Source organism: Molossus molossus, unplaced genomic scaffold (assembly GCF_014108415.1).
Source record: "Molossus molossus isolate mMolMol1 unplaced genomic scaffold, mMolMol1.p scaffold_m16_p_10, whole genome shotgun sequence".
Lineage (NCBI taxonomy): Eukaryota > Metazoa > Chordata > Mammalia > Chiroptera > Molossidae > Molossus > Molossus molossus.
The window spans coordinates 10,725,073-10,744,611 of NW_023425345.1; the positions used below are offsets into that span (position 1 = coordinate 10,725,073).

General features: G+C 37.6%; 1 protein-coding gene across 4 annotated transcripts in view; it reads right to left on the reverse strand.

Moving 5' to 3' along the window:
• Positions 1–19,539, reverse strand: part of POLR3B (RNA polymerase III subunit B) — a 137,489-nt gene that overhangs the window by 114,263 nt on the left and 3,687 nt on the right. For 3 of the 4 annotated variants that reach the window (XM_036252172.1, XM_036252175.1, XM_036252173.1), the window contains exons 2-7: positions 19,103–19,135; positions 15,944–16,000; positions 15,797–15,861; positions 12,839–12,914; positions 10,751–10,851; positions 798–889 (exon numbers count right to left, since the gene is read on the reverse strand). In XM_036252172.1, the coding sequence (XP_036108065.1) occupies positions 798–889; positions 10,751–10,851; positions 12,839–12,914; positions 15,797–15,861; positions 15,944–16,000; positions 19,103–19,135 (424 nt within the window). Of the gene's footprint in view, positions 1–797; positions 890–1,734; positions 1,877–10,750; positions 10,852–12,838; positions 12,915–15,796; positions 15,862–15,943; positions 16,001–19,102; positions 19,136–19,539 lie in introns of those variants that run through there. The other variant, XM_036252174.1, reaches the window with a different exon arrangement.

Consider the following 19,539-nt stretch of genomic DNA (forward strand, 5'->3'; position numbering starts at 1 on the left):
AAGTGCTAAGCTTAAAACTTTATAAAAAAAATTCCTAAAAATAGGTACAAAACTGCAATTTTAAAAAATCTGAACAGCCCTGGCCAGTTTGGCTCAGCAGTTAGAGCGTCGGCCTGCGGTCCTGAGAGACCTGGGTTCGGTTCCCGCTAAGGGCACGTACCTCGGTTGCAGTTTGACCCTGGTTGGTCGTGCGGGTAGCAGCCACTCGATGTGTCCCTTCGCGTCGATGTTTCTCTCTCTCTCTCTCTCCCTTCCTCTCTCTCCCTCCCACTCTATCTGTACAAAAAATGGAAAAATATCCTCGGGTGAGGAAAAAAAAAAAAAAAGAAAAAAATAACTAAAAAAAAAAAATCTGAACAGAAGACTTATATGTTGCCCCTTTACTCTATTTAAAACAGCCTGAAATTAGATGTTTGAGTCTTTTCAGACCAGTTAGACAAGTAACTTTATGAGATTATTTTTGAATTCTTAAGTACAACAAAAGAGCATTACCACTGAGCAAAGAGGCAAACAAAAGGCTAACAAATCATAGCAATAAATCAGAACTTGGGGTATTATAATTTTAAACCTGAAATAAAAGAGGAAACAGTGTATCTTTTAGAAATATAGATTAATAGAATAAAGTTGGAACCAAATTTCTGGTCATTTCATGAACAAAGTTTTATCATAGTTCACTATAGAGAAAAAAGGTGGTATTGTCTTAAGGAAAAATATTTAAAAAACAAAACAAAAAACCAGCAACAAAATGACAAAGGAAGGGGGCAGGGGGAGGGGTAAATCCAAGGACTCACACATACCTGGATCTAAAGGACATTCATTCAGTTTGGCAAATTCTGCTGGCGTTTTCCCTGTAAGAACACAGTTTGAACTACGAAGCATTATGGGCATTCTGTCCAAAATAAAACAAAAGAAAATATCACATAAAGATTGTCACTGGGTGTGTGTGAGTAAGCGTATGCAAGGGCTAGTGTGCATGCATATATGTGTGTGAGTGTCTCTGTACCGCAGGCCGATGCTCCAACCGCTGAGCCAAACCAGCCAGAGCATGTGTGTGAGTGTCTGTGCAGGGACTCGGGAACAGGTGGTTCAGGATATCCTAGCGGAGGAACTGCCACCACTGCCGTCGTGTCTGGGGGCCCCAGTGCTTCTCCATATGCATGTTTGGAGCATGCACCATTTTGTGAGATTTAAAAAATCCTACTTGGGCCCAGCCGGTGTGGCTCAGTGATTGAGCATCAACCCATGGACCAAGAGGTCACCAGTTCAATTCCCAGTCAGGGCTCATGCCCAAGTTGTGGGCCTGATCCCCAGTGTGTGTATGTGGGGAGGGAGGGGGGTGGTGCAGTAGGTAGCTGATTGATGTCTCCCCCCCATTCTTCTCGCTAAAAATCAATAAAAAATATATATTTAAAAAAAACCCTACTTGGGAACAAGCCGCCAGGAGTAGCTGCCACACAGTGCTGAGCCTCGCCCCTGCTGCCCTCCACAGCAGGCTGAGCTGTGTGACCCCACTGTCAGGAGTCAGGGCCAAGGAATGGCGGTATTTGCCGGGGAGGAGACTGTTGTCTCCCCCAGCCCTGGGCACTGCTGCTGGACCATGAACCAAAGACTTAGGAGGCTGCAGCTTGGCCAAGAAGCCAGGAGCACAGAGGATGAAGAGAGGTGGCCAGGCCAGAGCTGGCTGCAGAGGCTGTGGCAGGAGCATAGCAGCAGAAGCCCAAGGCTGAGAATCACCAGAAGGAACAGCACAAATGACCCACTATCATTCCGCCTGGGATGTTCGCTCTGATCTGTCTGTGGGAGGGGCCATGTGGTGGAACTTGGAGACAGGGGAGAGGTCTGACCCACACACCAAGCAGTGAATGAGGGACTCTCTATTCTCTGGAAGAAATTCTGGTGGAGACAGGGAGCAGGGTGGAGGCTAAACAGTGTGGCCAGGGAAAGAGAAATGGTCCTGCCCCACCCTACGAAGACCCGAGGTAATGGGGAACAGCTCTGCGCTGGAAATCTGTCCCAGAGCAGCTGGGACTGGCAGTGTGAGGAACTCAGACATTTGGCCTGGTAGGAGCCTGGGCAGACACCCCAACCAGCAGGGCAAGATGCAATGAAAGAAGTAAAATGCCAACTGGGAATGATGTATTTATTTTTTATCCACTCATGCTTGAGGTAATGGTGAGGGGGTGCCAGCAAGACAGGCAGACCTGAGGCATTGGAAGGAGAGGAAGTACCGACCCCGCCACTAAAAGCTATGGGCACTAACTCTAATGAGAGTCTTTAAACCATCCTGGCTAGGACACAGACATCTCCACAGAGCCCAGCTCCGTGGAAGAACGGAGAGTAGCTCAGAACAGGGACATTCAAAGTGCAAGACCCAAGGCAGACACAGCCTCTGGGCTACCCAGAGGTTCCGCCCACCAGACTACTTGGGGCTCTGCCCTGCCATGCTTTAGTCAGGCTGTACAGGGACAGGAAGGGACAATAACTAACACTAGCTTACACCAGAGAACCTCCTGGGATGCCCAGACCAACACATCAAGGGACCTGAGTTAACAACATCAGAGCAAACTCCAGCAAGCTCCACAAATAGCAAATGCAGACTGTTTTTCTTTCATGTCTCTTATTTCTCCACTTTCTTTTATTCTATTTTTTCTTTCCCTTTTTTAAAATTTTGAATAATTTTATTGTTTTGTTCTTTTTTCCTGTTTTTCTTTTTATTCTGTTTTAATTTATTCATTGTTATTAGTTTTTAAAATTATTATTATTATTTCATTTATATTTCTTCTTTTCGCTTTAATCTTATTCTACTTATTTTCTCTTCCTTCTCTTTTTTCATATCCTTTTTTCTTGGTTCTTTTTTTCTTCCTCTAATTCTTTTGGTCTTATATCTTTTAGTATTCTTTTTTTTCTTTTCTTTTTCTTTCTTAGTTCTTTTTGTTGCTCTGTTTTGTTTTTCATGTTGTTTTAGCTTTGGTCTTGGTTTGTCTTGATTCGTTCTGTCAACACATCATGACACGGTTGGGGTTCAGCCTCACAGTCAGCAAGCCTGAGGGCTGAGCCCACCCATGAACAGGACAACAGCAATCAGGACCCAAATACAACAGGAGGGCCCACATAACCTACACAAGGGACATTCTAGAGCACCCAGCTCAGAAGATCAAGGAGATTACACCACTGGGTCCCACTTCACTAAGACTGGGAGCTTAACAGTCTTATCCAATATACAGAAACACACACACACACTACACAAACGGGGAATCAAAGAAACAGGCCCCAAATGAAAGAACAGGAGGAATCTCCAGAAAAAGAGCTAAATGAAATAGAGGCAAGCAATTGATCAGAAACAAAGTATATAGTAGTGATTCTTAGAATGCTCAATGGCATGAAAAAAGGATACAGAAACCATGAAAAACAATCAGTGAAAAATGAAGACTGACATAGCTGAAATAAAGAATTCACTGGAAGGAATTAACAGTAGGTTAAAAGAAGTGAAGGATCAAATCAGCAATTAGAAGACAAGGTAGAAAAATAATCACTCAATCAGAGCAGAAAAAAAGAAAAAAATATTTAAGAAGCATGAAGACAGTTAAAGGAACTTTGGGACAATATGAAATGAAAAAGCATTTGTATCATAAGGATACCATAGGGAGAAGAAAGTGAGCAAGGGATAGAGAACCTGTCTGAAGAAATAATGACAGAAAACTTCCCTAAACTGGTGAAGGAAAAAGTCACACAAGTTCAGGAAGCAAAGAGAGTGACAATCAAGACAAACCCAAAGAGACCCACACCAAGACACATCATAATTAAAATGGCAAATGTTAAAGATAAAGAAAGAATCTTAAGGGCAGCAAGAGACAGACAGACAATTACCTACAAGGAGCTCCCATAAAGCTATCAGCTGATTTCTCAACAGAAACACAATAGGCCAGAAGGGAATGGCATGAAGTAAGTATTCAAAGTAATGAAAAGCGAAGAAATGAAACCAAGACTACTCTACCCAGCAAGGCTATCATTCACAATTGAAGGTGAAATAAAGAGCTTACCAGATACACCAGAAAAGCTAAAGTTGTTTATTACCACCAAACCAGCACTGCCAGAAATGTTAAAAGAGACTGCTGCAAGAAACAGAACTAGAGAGAGGAACATAGGCATAAAGAATATAAGGGGCAATAAGTAAGTACCTACCAATAATAACCTTAAATGTAAATGGATAAAATGCTCCAATCAAAAGACATAGGGTAGATGAATGGATAAGAAAACATCACACACACACACACACACACACACACACACACACATTGTCTAAAGAGACCCATCTCAGAACAAAAAATACACACAGAGCGAAAGTGAAGGGATGGGAAAAATACTTCCATGCAAATGGAAACAAAAAACTCGGGGTAGCAATACATGTATCAGACAAAATAGACTTCAAAACAAAGTCCATGACAATAGAAAAAGATCACTAGATAATACTAAAAGGATCACTCCAACAAGAGGACATAACTCTGGTAAATATATATGTATACAATATAGAAGAACCTAAACATATAATAAAACTCCTAGAATAATTTAAGGAAGAGACCAACATCAATACAGTCATAGCAAAGAACTTCAACACCCCACCAACATCACTGGATAGATCTTCCAGACAAAAAAAACCAACAAGGAAACAGTGACCTGAAACAACGCACTAGATCAGATGGATTTAATTGACATTTACAGATCATTTTATCCCAAGGCTGCAAAATATACATTCTTCTCAAGTGCACATGGGACATTCTCAAAGACAGACCACATGTTAGCACACAAAATAAGTCTTAACAAGTTCAAGAACACTGAAATCATACCAAGCATCTTCTTGGATCACAATGGCATGAAACTAGAAATCAACTGCAATAAAAACATTCAAACGCATGAAGGCTAAACAGCATGTTATTGAACAATGAATGGGTTACCAATGAGATCAAAGAAGAAATTAAAAACTTTATGAAAATAAATGAAAATGAGCACACAACAACCCAAAATCCATGGGACACGGTGAATGCAGTCCTGAGAGGGAAGTTCATAGCATTACAAGCCTACCTCAAACAACAAAATATTTCAAATAAATTATCTAACCCTACAATTAAAAGAACTAGAAAGAGAACAACCAAAAAAGCCTAGAGTGAGTAGAAGAAAGAAAGAAAATAATAAAGATCAAAGTGGAAATAAATGGCATAGAGACTAAGAAAAACAATACAAAAATCAATGAAACCAAGAACTGGCTCTCTGAAAAGATAAACAAGATGGATAAACCTTTAGCCAGACTCATCAAGAAATAGAGACAGGGGGGCGGGGGACGACTAAAAGAGAGGACCCAAATAAATAAAATCAGAAATGAAAGCGGTGAAGTAACAATTGACACCACAGAAATACAAATGATTGTAACAAAATACTATGAACAACTATATGCCAACAAATTAGACAACCTCAGTGAAATCAAATTCCTAGAAATATGCAGTCTTCCAAAACTCAATCAAAAAGATTCAGAAAACCTGAACAGACAGATAACAAGTAATGAAAATGAAACAGAAATAAAAATACGCCCAGCAAGCAAAAGTCCTGAACCAGAAGGCTTCACGGGGAAGTTTTTCCAAACATTCAAAGAAGAACTAACTTCAATCTTCCTCAATCTATTCCAAAAAATCCAAGAGGAAGGAACACTTCCCAAGCTCTTTTAATGAGTTCAACAATATACTAATTACAAAACCAAATAAAGACACTACAAAAAAAGAAAACTACAGGCCAATATTCCTGATGAACAATGATGCTAAAATCCTCAACAAAATATTGCTACAAATAGAATCCAGCAATACATTAAAAAGATAATACACCATGACTAAGTGGGATTTATAACAGGGATGCAAGGCTGGCACAATACACACAAATCAATAAATGTGATACATCACAAACAAAAGGAAGGATAAAAATCACATGATCTTATCAACAGATACAGAAAAAGCATATGACAAAATCCAGCACCCATTTTTGATTAAAAAAACTTTCAACAAAGTGTGAACAGAGAGATCATACCTCAGCATAATAAAGGCCATATATGACAAACTTACAGCCAACATCATATTCAATGGACAAAAACTAAAAGTGTTTCCCTTAAGAACAACAACAAGACAGGGATGTCTGCTTTTATCACCCTTATTCAACATAGTACTGGAAGTCTTATCCATGACAATCAGACAAGAAGAAAATATAAAAGGCATCCAACATGGAAAAAAGGAAGTAAAATTGTCATTATTTGCAGATGATATGATATCACACACAGAAAACCCTAAAAGACTCCACTGAAATACTACTAGATTTAATAAATAAATTCACCAAAGCAGCAAGATACAAAATTAACATCAGAAATCAATGGCATTTTTATACACCAATAATAAACTCTCAGGAAGAGAAACTAAAAAAAATTCCTTTACCATTTCAACAAAACACTTATGATACCTAGAAATAAATTTAACCAAGGAGGTAAAAGACCTCTACTCGCAAAACTATAGGACATTGAAAAAATAAATAGAGGTATAGATTCAACATAATCCCTATTAAAATACCAATGGATCTAGCACAAATTTTCCAAAGATGTATATGGAACCAAAAAAGACCCCAAATAACCACAGCATATTGAGAAAGAAGAACAAAGTTGGAAAGGGAGAGATAGAAACATCAACGTAAGAGAGAAACATTGATCAGCTGCCTCCTGCATGCCCCCTACTGGGGATCAAGCTGGCAACCCCGGCATGTGTCCTGACCAGGAATTGAACTGGGACCTCTCAGTCCACGGGACGCTCAATCCACTGAGCCACACTGGCCCGGCCAAAGAGAAGATTTAAAACCCAGCCAGGAAACAAGGCAAATTACCAAAAGGGAAGGATGACAAAAGGACAGATAACTTCAGACTTGCAATTAATAGATGACAGTGGTGTGATATGTTCGTACAAAGTGCTGAGAGAAAGCAACTGTCAACCTAGATTTGTGCATTCTGTTAAGTCATCATTCAGAATGAGATCAATATAAAGATATTTTCAGTCAAAAACTGAGAGTAGTTACCACTAATATACTCTCACTTAAACAATTTTTAAGAGATTATACTTCAGGATGACAAAAAAATGTGTAATAAAAGACTAACATGCAAAAATGTATGGTGAGCAAAGAAAATGGTAAATAATGTAAATCTAAACAAATATTAACTCTATGACAATAACAGAAATTTCTGATTTATGAATTAACAAAAAAAAACAGATAGGCCCTAGCCGGTTTGGCTCAGCAGTTAGAGCTTTGGCCGGAAGACTGAAGGGTTGCAGGTTTGATCCCTGGCCCTGGTCGGGGTTATGTGGGAGGCAACCAATGAATGTGTCTTTTTTTCTCCCCCTCTTTCTCCCTCCCTCCCTCCCTCCCACTCTATCTAAAAATCAATGAAAAAAGATCCTCAAGTGAGGATTAACAAAAAACAAAAAACAAAAAAAAACCAAGATAGGACTAAAATTTAGCACAAAAAAGAGCACATAAGTCCAGAGGGTTATAAGGTCCTTGTTCTTTCCAGGAGAATAAAGATATTCTTTTCAAACTTTTTAAGTATACATTTCAAAATTTCTGAAGTAAACATAAACAATCAGAAATATTGTACCTGACTTTCATCAGCTGGAAGAGGGTAAGGAAAAACAAACAAACAAACAAAAACTTCCATTATATTAAAAGGTAAAAAGAGAAAAGAAAAACCGAAACATATAAAAAGCTAGACAGATTAAAAGTACAAAATAAGTTGACAGAAATATATACAAATATAGCAGTAACATAATAGATATTAGTGGACTACATTCTTGGGTAACTTTTTATTTATTTATTTATTTTTCCTTTATTGATTTTAGAGAGAAAGGAAGTGAGAGGGAGAGAGAAATAAAAACGTCAATGAGAGAGAACACCGAGGCCACCCCCTGTATACTTCCACTGGGGATCAGGCCCACAACTTGGGCACGTGTCTTGACCGGGAATTGAACCGGCAACCACTTGGTGCACGGGTTGACACTCAGCCACCGAGCCACATGGGCTGGACTCTTGGGTAACTTAAAAAAAAAAATCTAGCCATATACAGTTTACTTCAAACATACCTAAAACATAAGGACATAGAGATTAAAAAGAAAAGTATTTAAAAAACTGATACCAGAAAAATAACCAAAAGAAAGCAGATGTGGCTACAATAAGAGCAGACAAAATAAATAAGGCAAAAAATATTATAAGAGATAAAAGAAGATAATTGCATAATAATAAAAGGTTCGTTCAATTCATCAGGAAGACCTAAAAATTCTAAATATCCATGAACCTAATATATAACTTCATAATTTCAAAACACACAAAAACATAGGAAAATTTTGAAAAATCCACTAAAGCAGTGGAAGATTTTTAACACATCTCTCCTAGTAATAGAAAGGACAAACAAAAAATCAATAAAGAGCCCTGGCCGGTTTGGCTCAGCGGTTAGAGCGTGGGCCTGCGGTCCTGAGAGACCCGGGTTCGGTTCCCGCTAAGGGCGCGTGCCTCGGTTGCAGTTTGTCCCCGGCCCTGGTCGGTTGTGCGGGTGGCAGCCACTCGATGTGTTCCTTTCACATCGATGTTTCTCTCTCTCTCTCTCTCTCTCTCTCTCCCGGCCCTGGTTGGTTGTGCGGGTGGCAGCCACTCGATGTGTTCCTTTCACATCGATGTTTCTCTCTCTCTCTCTCTCTCTCTCTCTCTCTGTTCCTCTCTCTCCCTCCCACTCTACCTGAACAAAAAATGGAAAAATGTCCTCGGGTGAGGATAAAAAAAAAAAAAAATCAATAAAGATATGTAATATCTAAATAAGATAATCACCAAGCTTGATGTAAAGGAAAACATAAACCATGATACAAAACAACTAAAGAATACCTCTTGCTTTCAAACACACACGAAACATATATGAAAATAAATCAGTCTCCACAAAATTTCAAAAATTGATATAAAACACCAATTTGGAAATTTTAAAAGTCTTCTAAGGAACTCACAAGTTAAAAAAAAACTATAATGGGAAGGCAGGGATAGAAATATCCTAATTTTACATAAAGGGAGATCAAAATACTAAATACAAGAATATTATAATTACCACAGTAACCAAAAGAAACAAAATTTGGAGAAAGATGGGAGAAAGTATAGATAAGCTAATTCACATCTTTCATATTAGGAGTCAATAAATAAGGTCTAAAGGTGATATATCAAGATATAAAGGTATAAGCACAGCATTTATAGTTATGGATGTAATAAACACCAGAAAAATAACAGAGATTTTTTACAAGGCTGGGAATGGAACTAGGGATTAGGTAAGGTAGAGAGGAAGGTTATTGCTTTGTACCAAATGTTCTTATGTACTGTTTTATTTGTTACCAAGTACAAATATTATTTGGATTAAACTAAATCTTTTTAGCTAAAAAAAAACAAAACAATTAAATGAGATACTGCATGTCATTTGGATAATGCAGGGTACATGCAAGCACTCTTAATTAATAGAGGTCAGTTTTACAAATGCAGGGCTAATCAATGAAATCACCTATTACAGTAGCTAGCACATACTAGGTATTTAACAAACACTAGTTGCATGCATGCCCTACCCTGCCTCCCCTGTAACCAGGATCTAAGCCCTAAATCTTATCAACTACTTATGTTTTGCTCTTATCTCAATCTTTCCTTTACAATTTTAATATGGATAATAATTTAGCAATGGTCCAAGATTTAACTGGGCACAAATGTGGTTCCTATATAAGAAAGAAAGAAGCTCTTATATTAACATTGATAAACAGTCTGCTAAAACAAAGATTAATATTTTAATATCCCTCCTTACTTTCCTTACTAAAAAAATGAAGAGAAAAACAATACAAATAGCCCCTTCCTGCAGAAGTATAGGGGAAGGATTTGCTTCTACAGTACTCTGCACTTCTCTATCATAATACTTATCAAATGAGACCATACTTATGTAGCCTGAGTATAGCGGATAGGAGCTATATTGTAAGTATCTTTCTGTTTACCTGAGCACCCAGCATAGTGCATGACAAATGATGGGAAGTTGATACATATTTGTTGAACTAATGGATTGTTTATTAAGTTCTTAGCACTTTTGAAGGAGGAAAAACACTTAAATGGAAATTATCTGGGCTAAATTTAAAGTCCAACATAATTAATAACCATTATTATTATTATTATTATGGATTTTGTCCATTTCTATAGAACATGCAGACTGCAAAAATGCTAGCTATCATTTCCAAATTTGTTCTGGGTAAATAAGTAACTTCTCCCTTAAATACTGCTATATGGGAAGCAGTTAAACTGCCAGAAAACTCAAACGTAAAATATATATGAATCCACCAAGAAGACCAGTCCAGAGAGTTCACTGAAACACTATCTTACCTAATGTCTCCCTAACAGCCTGGAGTTATAGAAGGAGATGGAAGAATTTTCCTTAACTTTATAGAAAAGATTTCACAATTAAAAAAATAACAACAACCACAACTACATGCTGGACAATGCTTAAATGCTTTATATCTACTGACTCACTGGTTCCAGAAAATAAGCCATGAACTAGGCACCACTTCCCACATTTTTCAGATGAAGAAATGGGGCAAAGAGAACTTTAGTTGCTCAAGGTCACCTCACAGGGCTGGAATGCAAGTAGTGTGGCTCTAATACCAACATCATTTCTCACCTGCCAATGGGTAAAGCATTGCGGATGATCCTCTGGCTGCCTCGGGTATATTCAATATCCACTGTAATGGGGGCAGAGTACGTCATGTCCCGCAGACGGCACTAAAATAGATTTAGACAGTCACTGCTCCTCCTCTCTGGAAAATAAAGGGTCCTGACAGCCCCAAAGAGCTCCTTCTCTAGTAGAGGTATGGCTCGTGTTGAACTTGGATTTGTCCATGGAATACTGAGCTGTCACATGTGCTCCCTTAGGGCGCTGGGAGTTATGAGCCTGCCTTCCCCTCGAGGGGAGTGATGCCAGCCATAGATCTAGACATCACCACAGCACCTCCGCCCCTGCCAGCCCAGAAATGGAACAATAAATCTGGTACTGGTTTTCTTCTCACTGATCTGATGCCATCACCAGTCTGCTCCCACACTTCTGTAGCTGGCTTATCCAAAACAGTTAACCAGTATAATGATAACTAAAGTATACACACAAGAGTATAAATATATATATATATATATTTTTTTTTTTTTTTAAATGGTGACTGTAAGAGTGCTATATAAATATTATCTCATTTTTATTGATAAAACTAATGTAATGTCCATGACAGGCAAGCATTTGTGGATTTTAACAAACTTATCCCTTCAAATGGAAAATAAAATTCAACAGATGTGGTAAAATTGGGACCCAGTTCACAGGCTCCCAAACTACCTCCATGGGCCTTCTCTGTCCCTCTTAACCTCTCTCTTACCACAGAAGGACTGTGCTGGTGAAATCTGCAGTATCTGCACCCCACCAGTTCTGCTGTTGGTCCCATCACCACCTACCCACTTTCCCCACCTCTCCAAAAGTCAAAATCTCTCCAAGAAATCTTTGCACCTTCTCTCTCTAATTGCAATAATACCTATATAATTTTCAACATCAGAAAGAATAATTACAATGACAATTGTAGCCTCAGCCTTCTTGAACTACTTCAAATTACTTTGTCTTCTACTTTCTCTGAACTCAGTGATATAGTGTAGATGACTTAGAAATTGCTAATTGGCTGCCTAGTTCTTGAAAAATTGGAAAGTTCTAGCAAAAGAAAATGGAAGGAGGGGAAAGCCAAACTGGGGCACACACCTTCCAATATCCCACAGACCTCACCACTTCCTTCTCACCACAACTTCACATATTTACCTTACCTACCTGGTCCTTTCAGACATTCAAAGTGTGCAAACCCTGGTATCTGTTTCATGTGTTTTGTTATTTTTATCTTTCTACAAGAGTATGAACTCCTTGAGGAATGGTATGCGTCTCATTTCTTTTGTATCTTTCGATGTTGAGACACAAAATAAATGTTCAATCGATAACTGATGATTAAGTAATACCAAAATTTATCTATGTAAAATATCTGGTTACTTGTCCACTCTTCCTGTATAACCTTACTTAGACAATAACCATACAGTCTAACACCTTAATTGGTGTTTAATAAAAGATTCCTGTGCTATGTTCCGTAATTGCTATTTTAGCTTTACATTAATACAAACTAGATAAATCTACAAAAATCATTTTATTCCTCGAATCAATTACCAATTCTGAATACTAAGTGAAAGAATTTGAAAAGAAGCCTAGTATTTGTTAAAGGCCAATAAACAGGCCTGTTCTATGACCCTCTGTCTGCATCTCTGTTAAAATTCTGGTACTTAAATTTCTTCTCATCCATCTCTTCATGAGCTCCTAGTCCTTGGTCTCCTCTCTCTAATACAATGCCTGCTGACCCTCAAAAAATGTGCTAAGCAAGTAACCTCTGCAAAAAACAGCACCATGCTAGGCATAAGTGGCTGGTGGGGGAGTGGGGGATACCACTAAAATGCTCAGAAACAATATAAATAGGACACAGTGATGTAAGTGCAAGTTCATAGGATTAAATGATGGCCTAAATAGTACAGAACTGTTTCTTAATATAGTATAGTATTATACAAGTGCTTGTTTATTTTAGCTATCTGTCTCATAAAAGATTTTTATTTTTACCTGTTTTTAAATCATCTTTCAAGAGTATATATTAAGGGCACAGACCCTTTGGGTTAAAGCAAACAAACTCAAAGTAAGATTAAAAATTACCTCATGAGGAGACACGGGTCTGGTTACATTGAAGCTTTCTTCAACATCAGGAAGCCCGACATAGATATTAAGATATCTGAAAAACAAATTATTCCATTACCAATTATATTTCTCCAAAGAACATATAAACAAAGACAGTTTCCTCCTAAATATAAGATTATGCTTTGACAAATGCTTATCTTGCTAAGGGTGACAAATTAAAAATCATAACTGGAGAACAACTTTTTTTCTTTTAATCTTTACCCAAGGACATTTTTACATTTATCTTCAGATAGAGCGGGAGGGAGAGAGGAAGGAAGAGAGAGAGAGAAATATCGACGTGAAAGAGACACATCGAGTGGTCGCCACCCACACAACCCCAACTAGGGCTGGGGACAAACTGCAACCGAGGTACGTGCCCTTAGTGGGAACTGAACCCGGGACTCTCCATTCCGCGGGCCAACGCTCTAACCGCTGAGCCAAACCGGCCAGGGCAAGTATCTAGAGTATTCTTTAATTCATGTGAGAAAGAAGAGGATATAAGGGGGAAAATATATATGCTCATTTGTGCAAGAGAAATATAGAAAGGAGAAAGCAGAAACTAATGAGATTTGTTACCTATAGAAAGTACCAGAGAACAGCGTGGAAAGAATTAGGAAGAAAGTGACAATATCCTGAATATACTTTTTCTATAAGTCTAACTCTTACAACTATAATAATATTTCACATACCCTAAAAATAAATGCATAATTAAAATCAACGAGGATAGCAGGTGGGGAACCAACCCAAAACGAAATGCAAACCATACAATATTACAAATGAATAACATAACTGCACTGAAAAAGTAGGAAAGAAATCAACTAATCTAAATAACTTTGGAAAACAATATTTCAATTGAATACTATAAAGACAAAAAGCAAATACAAATACTGTAATCTAGTCAGTAAATTTTATTCTCACAGAAGTATGAATGAACAATTCTGAAACAATTTTATATATAGTCCGGGATTGAAAAAGTAAGTAAATATAATGTAGATAATGAGAGTCAGATTTCTCACTGTCAGGCACAGAACTTACAAAAAGAAAGGAGAGAAAGTTAGAATGTGTCCCATAGAGTTGGATTAGAATTGGAAGTATGGTATACATGGTTGTTAACATATATAAGAATGGATAGGAATAAAAATATAGATGTGTGTGATAAATACAAATATGTATTTCCTAGCTCTGTCTACTGAGGCTGTAGTATCCATATCTTTGTTTCTACATACTATTCTCCAGTAAAAGGAAATAGGGCTCCCTGTATAAATGGTTGATTCTAGACTGGGACAGGGAAAACAGCAGATGAATCACATCTCATGGTAGTCGAAAATTATCAGGGGCGTGTTGAAAGTACATAGGCACCAACTTAAAGAATTTCCCGCCCTGGCCGGTTTGGCTCAGCGGTTAGAGCGTCAGCCTGCGGTCCTCAGAGACCCGGGTTCGGTTCCCACTAAGGGCACGTACCTCGGTTGCAGTTTGTCCCTGGCCCTGGTTGGTCGTGCGGGACCAGGGTGTAATCGATGTTTCTCTCTCTCTCTCTGTTCCTCTCTCTCCCTCCCACTCTACCTGAACAAAAAAATGGGAAAATGTCCTCGGATGAGGATAAAAAAAAAAAAAGAATTTCCCATGGCCAAAACTGAGACAATTTCAGCAATAAAATAATGATAGTACTGGATTATGATCCACAGAATAAAATAAATATCTATGAGTTTCTACTGACATAAATAAAATTATAGATAAATAAATGAGGGAAAGAAGTACTAATGTAGGAGAAATGATGGAAATAGAGACATTAGGTAAACACCACAGCATTAACTGTTATAGGTAAAAACCACCAATGTATGTTAAAATTCGTGGATAAGATATGATGGGAAATAAGATACATGCATAGTCTCAAAGAATCTCCCCATAAGATACTTATTAATTACAAAAGGAAAACTAGAAACTTTAGAGTAGAGAAACCTAGATGATACCACCTTAATCATGTGAACAAAGTTAAAATCACCAATAATAAAATATATTGATATCTGTACTTCGTGAAATGATGCAGTAAGAACAGAACAAAATGTCACTTCTGTGGTATTCTTGCCAGAACTGCATAACCCAATCTAATCATGAATAAACATCATACAAACCAAAATCAAAGGATCTCCTACAAAACAACTAACCGGAATTCCTCAAAAGTGTCAAAGTCATGAAAGACCAAGAAAGTTTAAGGAACTATCAGACAGGAGGAGAGTGAAGAGACATGACAATTAAACATACTGTGGGGTCCTGAATTTAAATCTGGACCAGAAAAAAAAGTTACTGGGAAAACTTTAAGATATGGAAATTTATTGATAGTATTTTTATCAATGCCAATTTCCTGGTTTTGCTGCTTGTGCTGTGGTAATGTAAGATGTTAGTATTAGCAGAAGCTGGGTGAAGGATAAAATGGGAACACTGTATTATTTTTGTATTTTTAATTAAGCCTAAATTGTTTTTAAAAAAATTAAAAACCTAATAGTTTTAGTAATGTCTTAATCATAATGCCATGTGTTATAATTAGTTTATCAATTAAAAACTGAACACTTGCCCTGGCCGGTTTGGCTCAGCGGTTAGAGCATCGGCCTGCGGTCCGGAGAGACCCAGGTTCGGTTCCCGCTAAGGGCATGTACCTCAGTTGCAGTTTGTCCCTGGCCCTGGTTGGTCGTGCGGGTGGCAGCCACTCGATGTGTCCCTTTCACGTCGATGTTTCTCTCTCTCTCTCTTCCTCTCCCTCCCACTCTATCTGTACAAAAAATGGAAAAGTGTCCTCGGGTGAGGATAAAAAAAAATAAAAAACTGAACACTTGATAATTAACTTATTAAACAGATTAAAGAGCTTTGATAGCAACTATGTTCACTTTTTAAAATGTCAGACATAATCAAAAGAGCCATTGAGAATAGTTGACTCCTTACTTTAAGTACCACATGGGGTCAGCATCACTTGTAACCTTTTCATTGGCTTTCATGATCTTCTTTATCTGCAGTGGAAAGAGTAGCATTAGGAAAGACTAACTTCCAATTAATTATTAGCTACAGCTAGTTGTAAGATCTGATGCTTACCTCTACATTAATAAAATAGTTGAATGAATCTATATGCTGTTTTACAAGGCCTTTCACCTAAATAGAAAAGAGGAAACAGTGTATCAGCAACAAAAGTAGGTTAGCAGATTATATTATAGACTCTAATCACAGGTGATCATCAAATTTTTCCCAAAACCAAAGTGAGAATAAAAATCCATCAATTTCATTTAGTAAAAACTTTACATTTCTGTGTCTTCATTCCATCTCTCTCCTCCATCTTACTAGAATATCCTCAAATTTTCCTCCTTGAGAAGCAACCTCACTTTTGGAATTCAAATATGAGTTTTTAAATATATCTAATGACTCCCTATAAGCCAATAAATAAGGTAGGATTTTCTCTGCACACTCTGATTTTCAAAAAAATATAGCAATTGAACCCAGCCAGTGTGGCTAAGTGGTTGAGCGTCAAACTATGGACCAAGAGATCACTGGTTCAATTCCTGATCAGGGCACATGCCCAGGTTGTGGGCTTGATCCCCAGTATGGGATATGCAGGAGGCAGCCAATCAATGTTTCTATCTCTCTCTCCCTCTTCCTTCCTCTCTCTCTAAAAATCAATAAAAATTAAAAAAAAAAAAAAAAATATATATATATATATATATATATATATATATAAAATAAATAAAGCAATGGATTAGATCATCTTTTCAACCCTCAAACAATGCCCATTTACTTTTTTGTCTTTCTCCTGCCCAGGCAACTTTGATTTTCACACATCCAAAATAGTCTTTCATATCACTTCATAGAAGAAGGAGGGGGCAAAAATAAGAATCTCTATTAAGAAAATACTTGTATTTGAAACTGAAAGCAGGGTGAAACTCAGGGAACCTAAGATTAGATACCAGCTAGCAGTGACTTCTTTTCACCTCAGAAGTCAGTAATAACTATACATAACGTTGTGCACTGCTATGGAAAATAGTGAAATACCAAACACACAGACACCAAAATGTACATGTTCCATTTTCTTTACATTAATCTTCAAACACAATTAGTTCAACACTTCTAGAACTTTCCTGACAGATAATCAATCACAGAATGTTTGCTTTAATTACACTTCCTTATTGGGAATTTCACTGGCTTACAAACCAAGCAGTCATGATTGTTGCGGAAAAAAATTCAACCTCATAATGATCTGAGGTCTACGATCCTTTCCATCCCTTGGACTTAATAGTCTCTTCTGGAGAAAATGTCTGTTCTAGGACAATCCATTTAGTTATCACATTTCTCATTCATATTCTCACTTCCCAGCTGAGCTGGCCCTTCAACTATTTCTCATATGCATGCCTTCCAGACCATTCAGCAGCCTATGGCCTGCATCTGCACGTGGTTTAATATGCTGATGTTCCCCCTTAACCGAGGCACCCTGAACTCACTGATGACATTTTTGACAGTCTTACCAGTGTACAGAGGGCTACAACCTCCCTCACTCTGGTTATTATACCACTGCTATTAGAGAAACAAGTCCACATTACTAGCTAAATCTCAAAAGGTAATTTTAATCTTGACCAAAAAAATGCTATTAAATCAAGCACAGACTATTTGGTACTCATGCAAAACTAAGTACAGGGATTTACATTTGTCTCTCTTCACTGTTCTCTTCCCAGACTAACATTCTAAGTCTTGATTCAGTGGGCCAAAAGTACTGGCAGCCTTCAGATATGTATTTAAATCTTTATACTTTTGTTCTTAGACAAATATATTTAAAGGTGATCTGAGTAAAGGAGAATTCCAATTTTAAATGCATCAACGAAAGACTGAATGAATGAAATAACCATTGTCTTATGCCTCTATCGAGTTCGCTATCTCTTCTTCTTGGACTGTGTGCCATCAACTGTCTCCTCTTTTTTGAATCATAAATACCACCCCTTCTCTTCTGTTAATGTACAGTTACTTTAAAAAAATTTATAATAAAAAAATGTTCCTTGACATCATTACCATTTTATTTCATTCTGGTTACTCCTCTACTTAAAGATTCTTCAACAGCTTTCTATTGCTGTTAGAAAAACAGCCAAAATCTTTAAAATAACTTTCAAATATGATCATATATCTGATCAACCCTGACAGCTTCCCCTGCATCATCTCCCAGTACTGTCCCGTCAACCTATATAACACAGAACTAAGTCAGACAAAACTCGACTCATTTTTCAAGTCTCCTTTCTTTCATTTAGCACAATGCTTTAGATTTATCCATGTTGTAGTAGATACCAGTACTTGATTTATTTTTACTGCCAAGTAATATTCCATTGTATGAATATATTATACTTTATTTATCCATCCCTCAGTTGATATTCATTCAAGTTGCTTCCACTTTGAGGTTTTTATAAATAATGCCACTATGAACATTTGTGTACAAGTTTTTGCGTGGACATCTGTTTTCATTTCTCTTGAGTAAATACCTACGAGCAGAATTGCTGGGTCATTTGATAACCCTACGTTTAAGCATTTGAAGAATTGCCAGGCTGTTTTCCAAAGTGGCTGCAAAATTTACATTCCCACCAGTACAGCCCAAGGGTTCCAATTTCTCCATGTCCTCATCAACACCTACTATCTTTCTCTCTGACAATAACATCCTAGTGGATGCCAAGGACTGTCTCATTGTGGAACCCCTGCTTCTTGGCATAAGCTCTTTAAAAATTATTTGAAGCCCTTCACCAATCTATATTTAGCAGTTCCTCTGACTATCCACTCATCCATTCCAACCAAACAGATGGGCCACTGTTTCCTATAGATTCCGTGAAGGCTCCTCTTCAGCACCTTTATAAAGCCATACTCTCTGCATCTTACCTTTCAGCTGAGTTAAATCCTTTCCTCTTAAGAGGCAGTTTATATCTCATCTCAGTTGGGAGAGAGACCCTCTCTGACCATTTGTGGAATCATCACTCTTTTGCCAAGAGCACTTTGGTTTGTATAACTCATCTGCCATGCTACAATGTTTACTACTTCCTATCTCTAAAATTAGATTACCACTCCCCCAAATAGCACCTTATAGGCAGGGATGCTGCCTTATAATTCCCTGTATTTCCCAAATCTAGCAATATACACAGTTTTAAAATGTTGGTGATAAAAATGTAATCTTAAAAAGGCTTATTTCTTGATTTTTCATCAGAAAATAACTAATTATTACTAAATGTTCATTACCTTTAAAAATGCTGGAAGCAGCCTCCATTTTTCCTGTGAATCAAACAATAAGAGTGTCAGGATGTGTGCTGACAATCACAACACTTTTATGTTATTTTAATGTACCAAAAATGACACTTTATCACAATAAGCGAAAATAAATGAAAACTAAAAGAACAATTTTTACACAGTAACCACTGATATGGAAATCATATAGATATGCATATGCATACATGCGTACAAATATATGTATACACATGCATATACCACAGATTTCCTAAATAGTCTATTCTCTCTTTTTTTTAATCCTTACCCAAGAACATTTTCCATCAGATGGGAGTGGGGGAAGGCAGAGAGAAACACTGACGTGAGAGAGAGACATGGATTGATTGCCTCCCGCATGACCCCAACCAGGACTAGGGATCAAACCTGCAACCCAGGTATGTGCCCTTGACTGG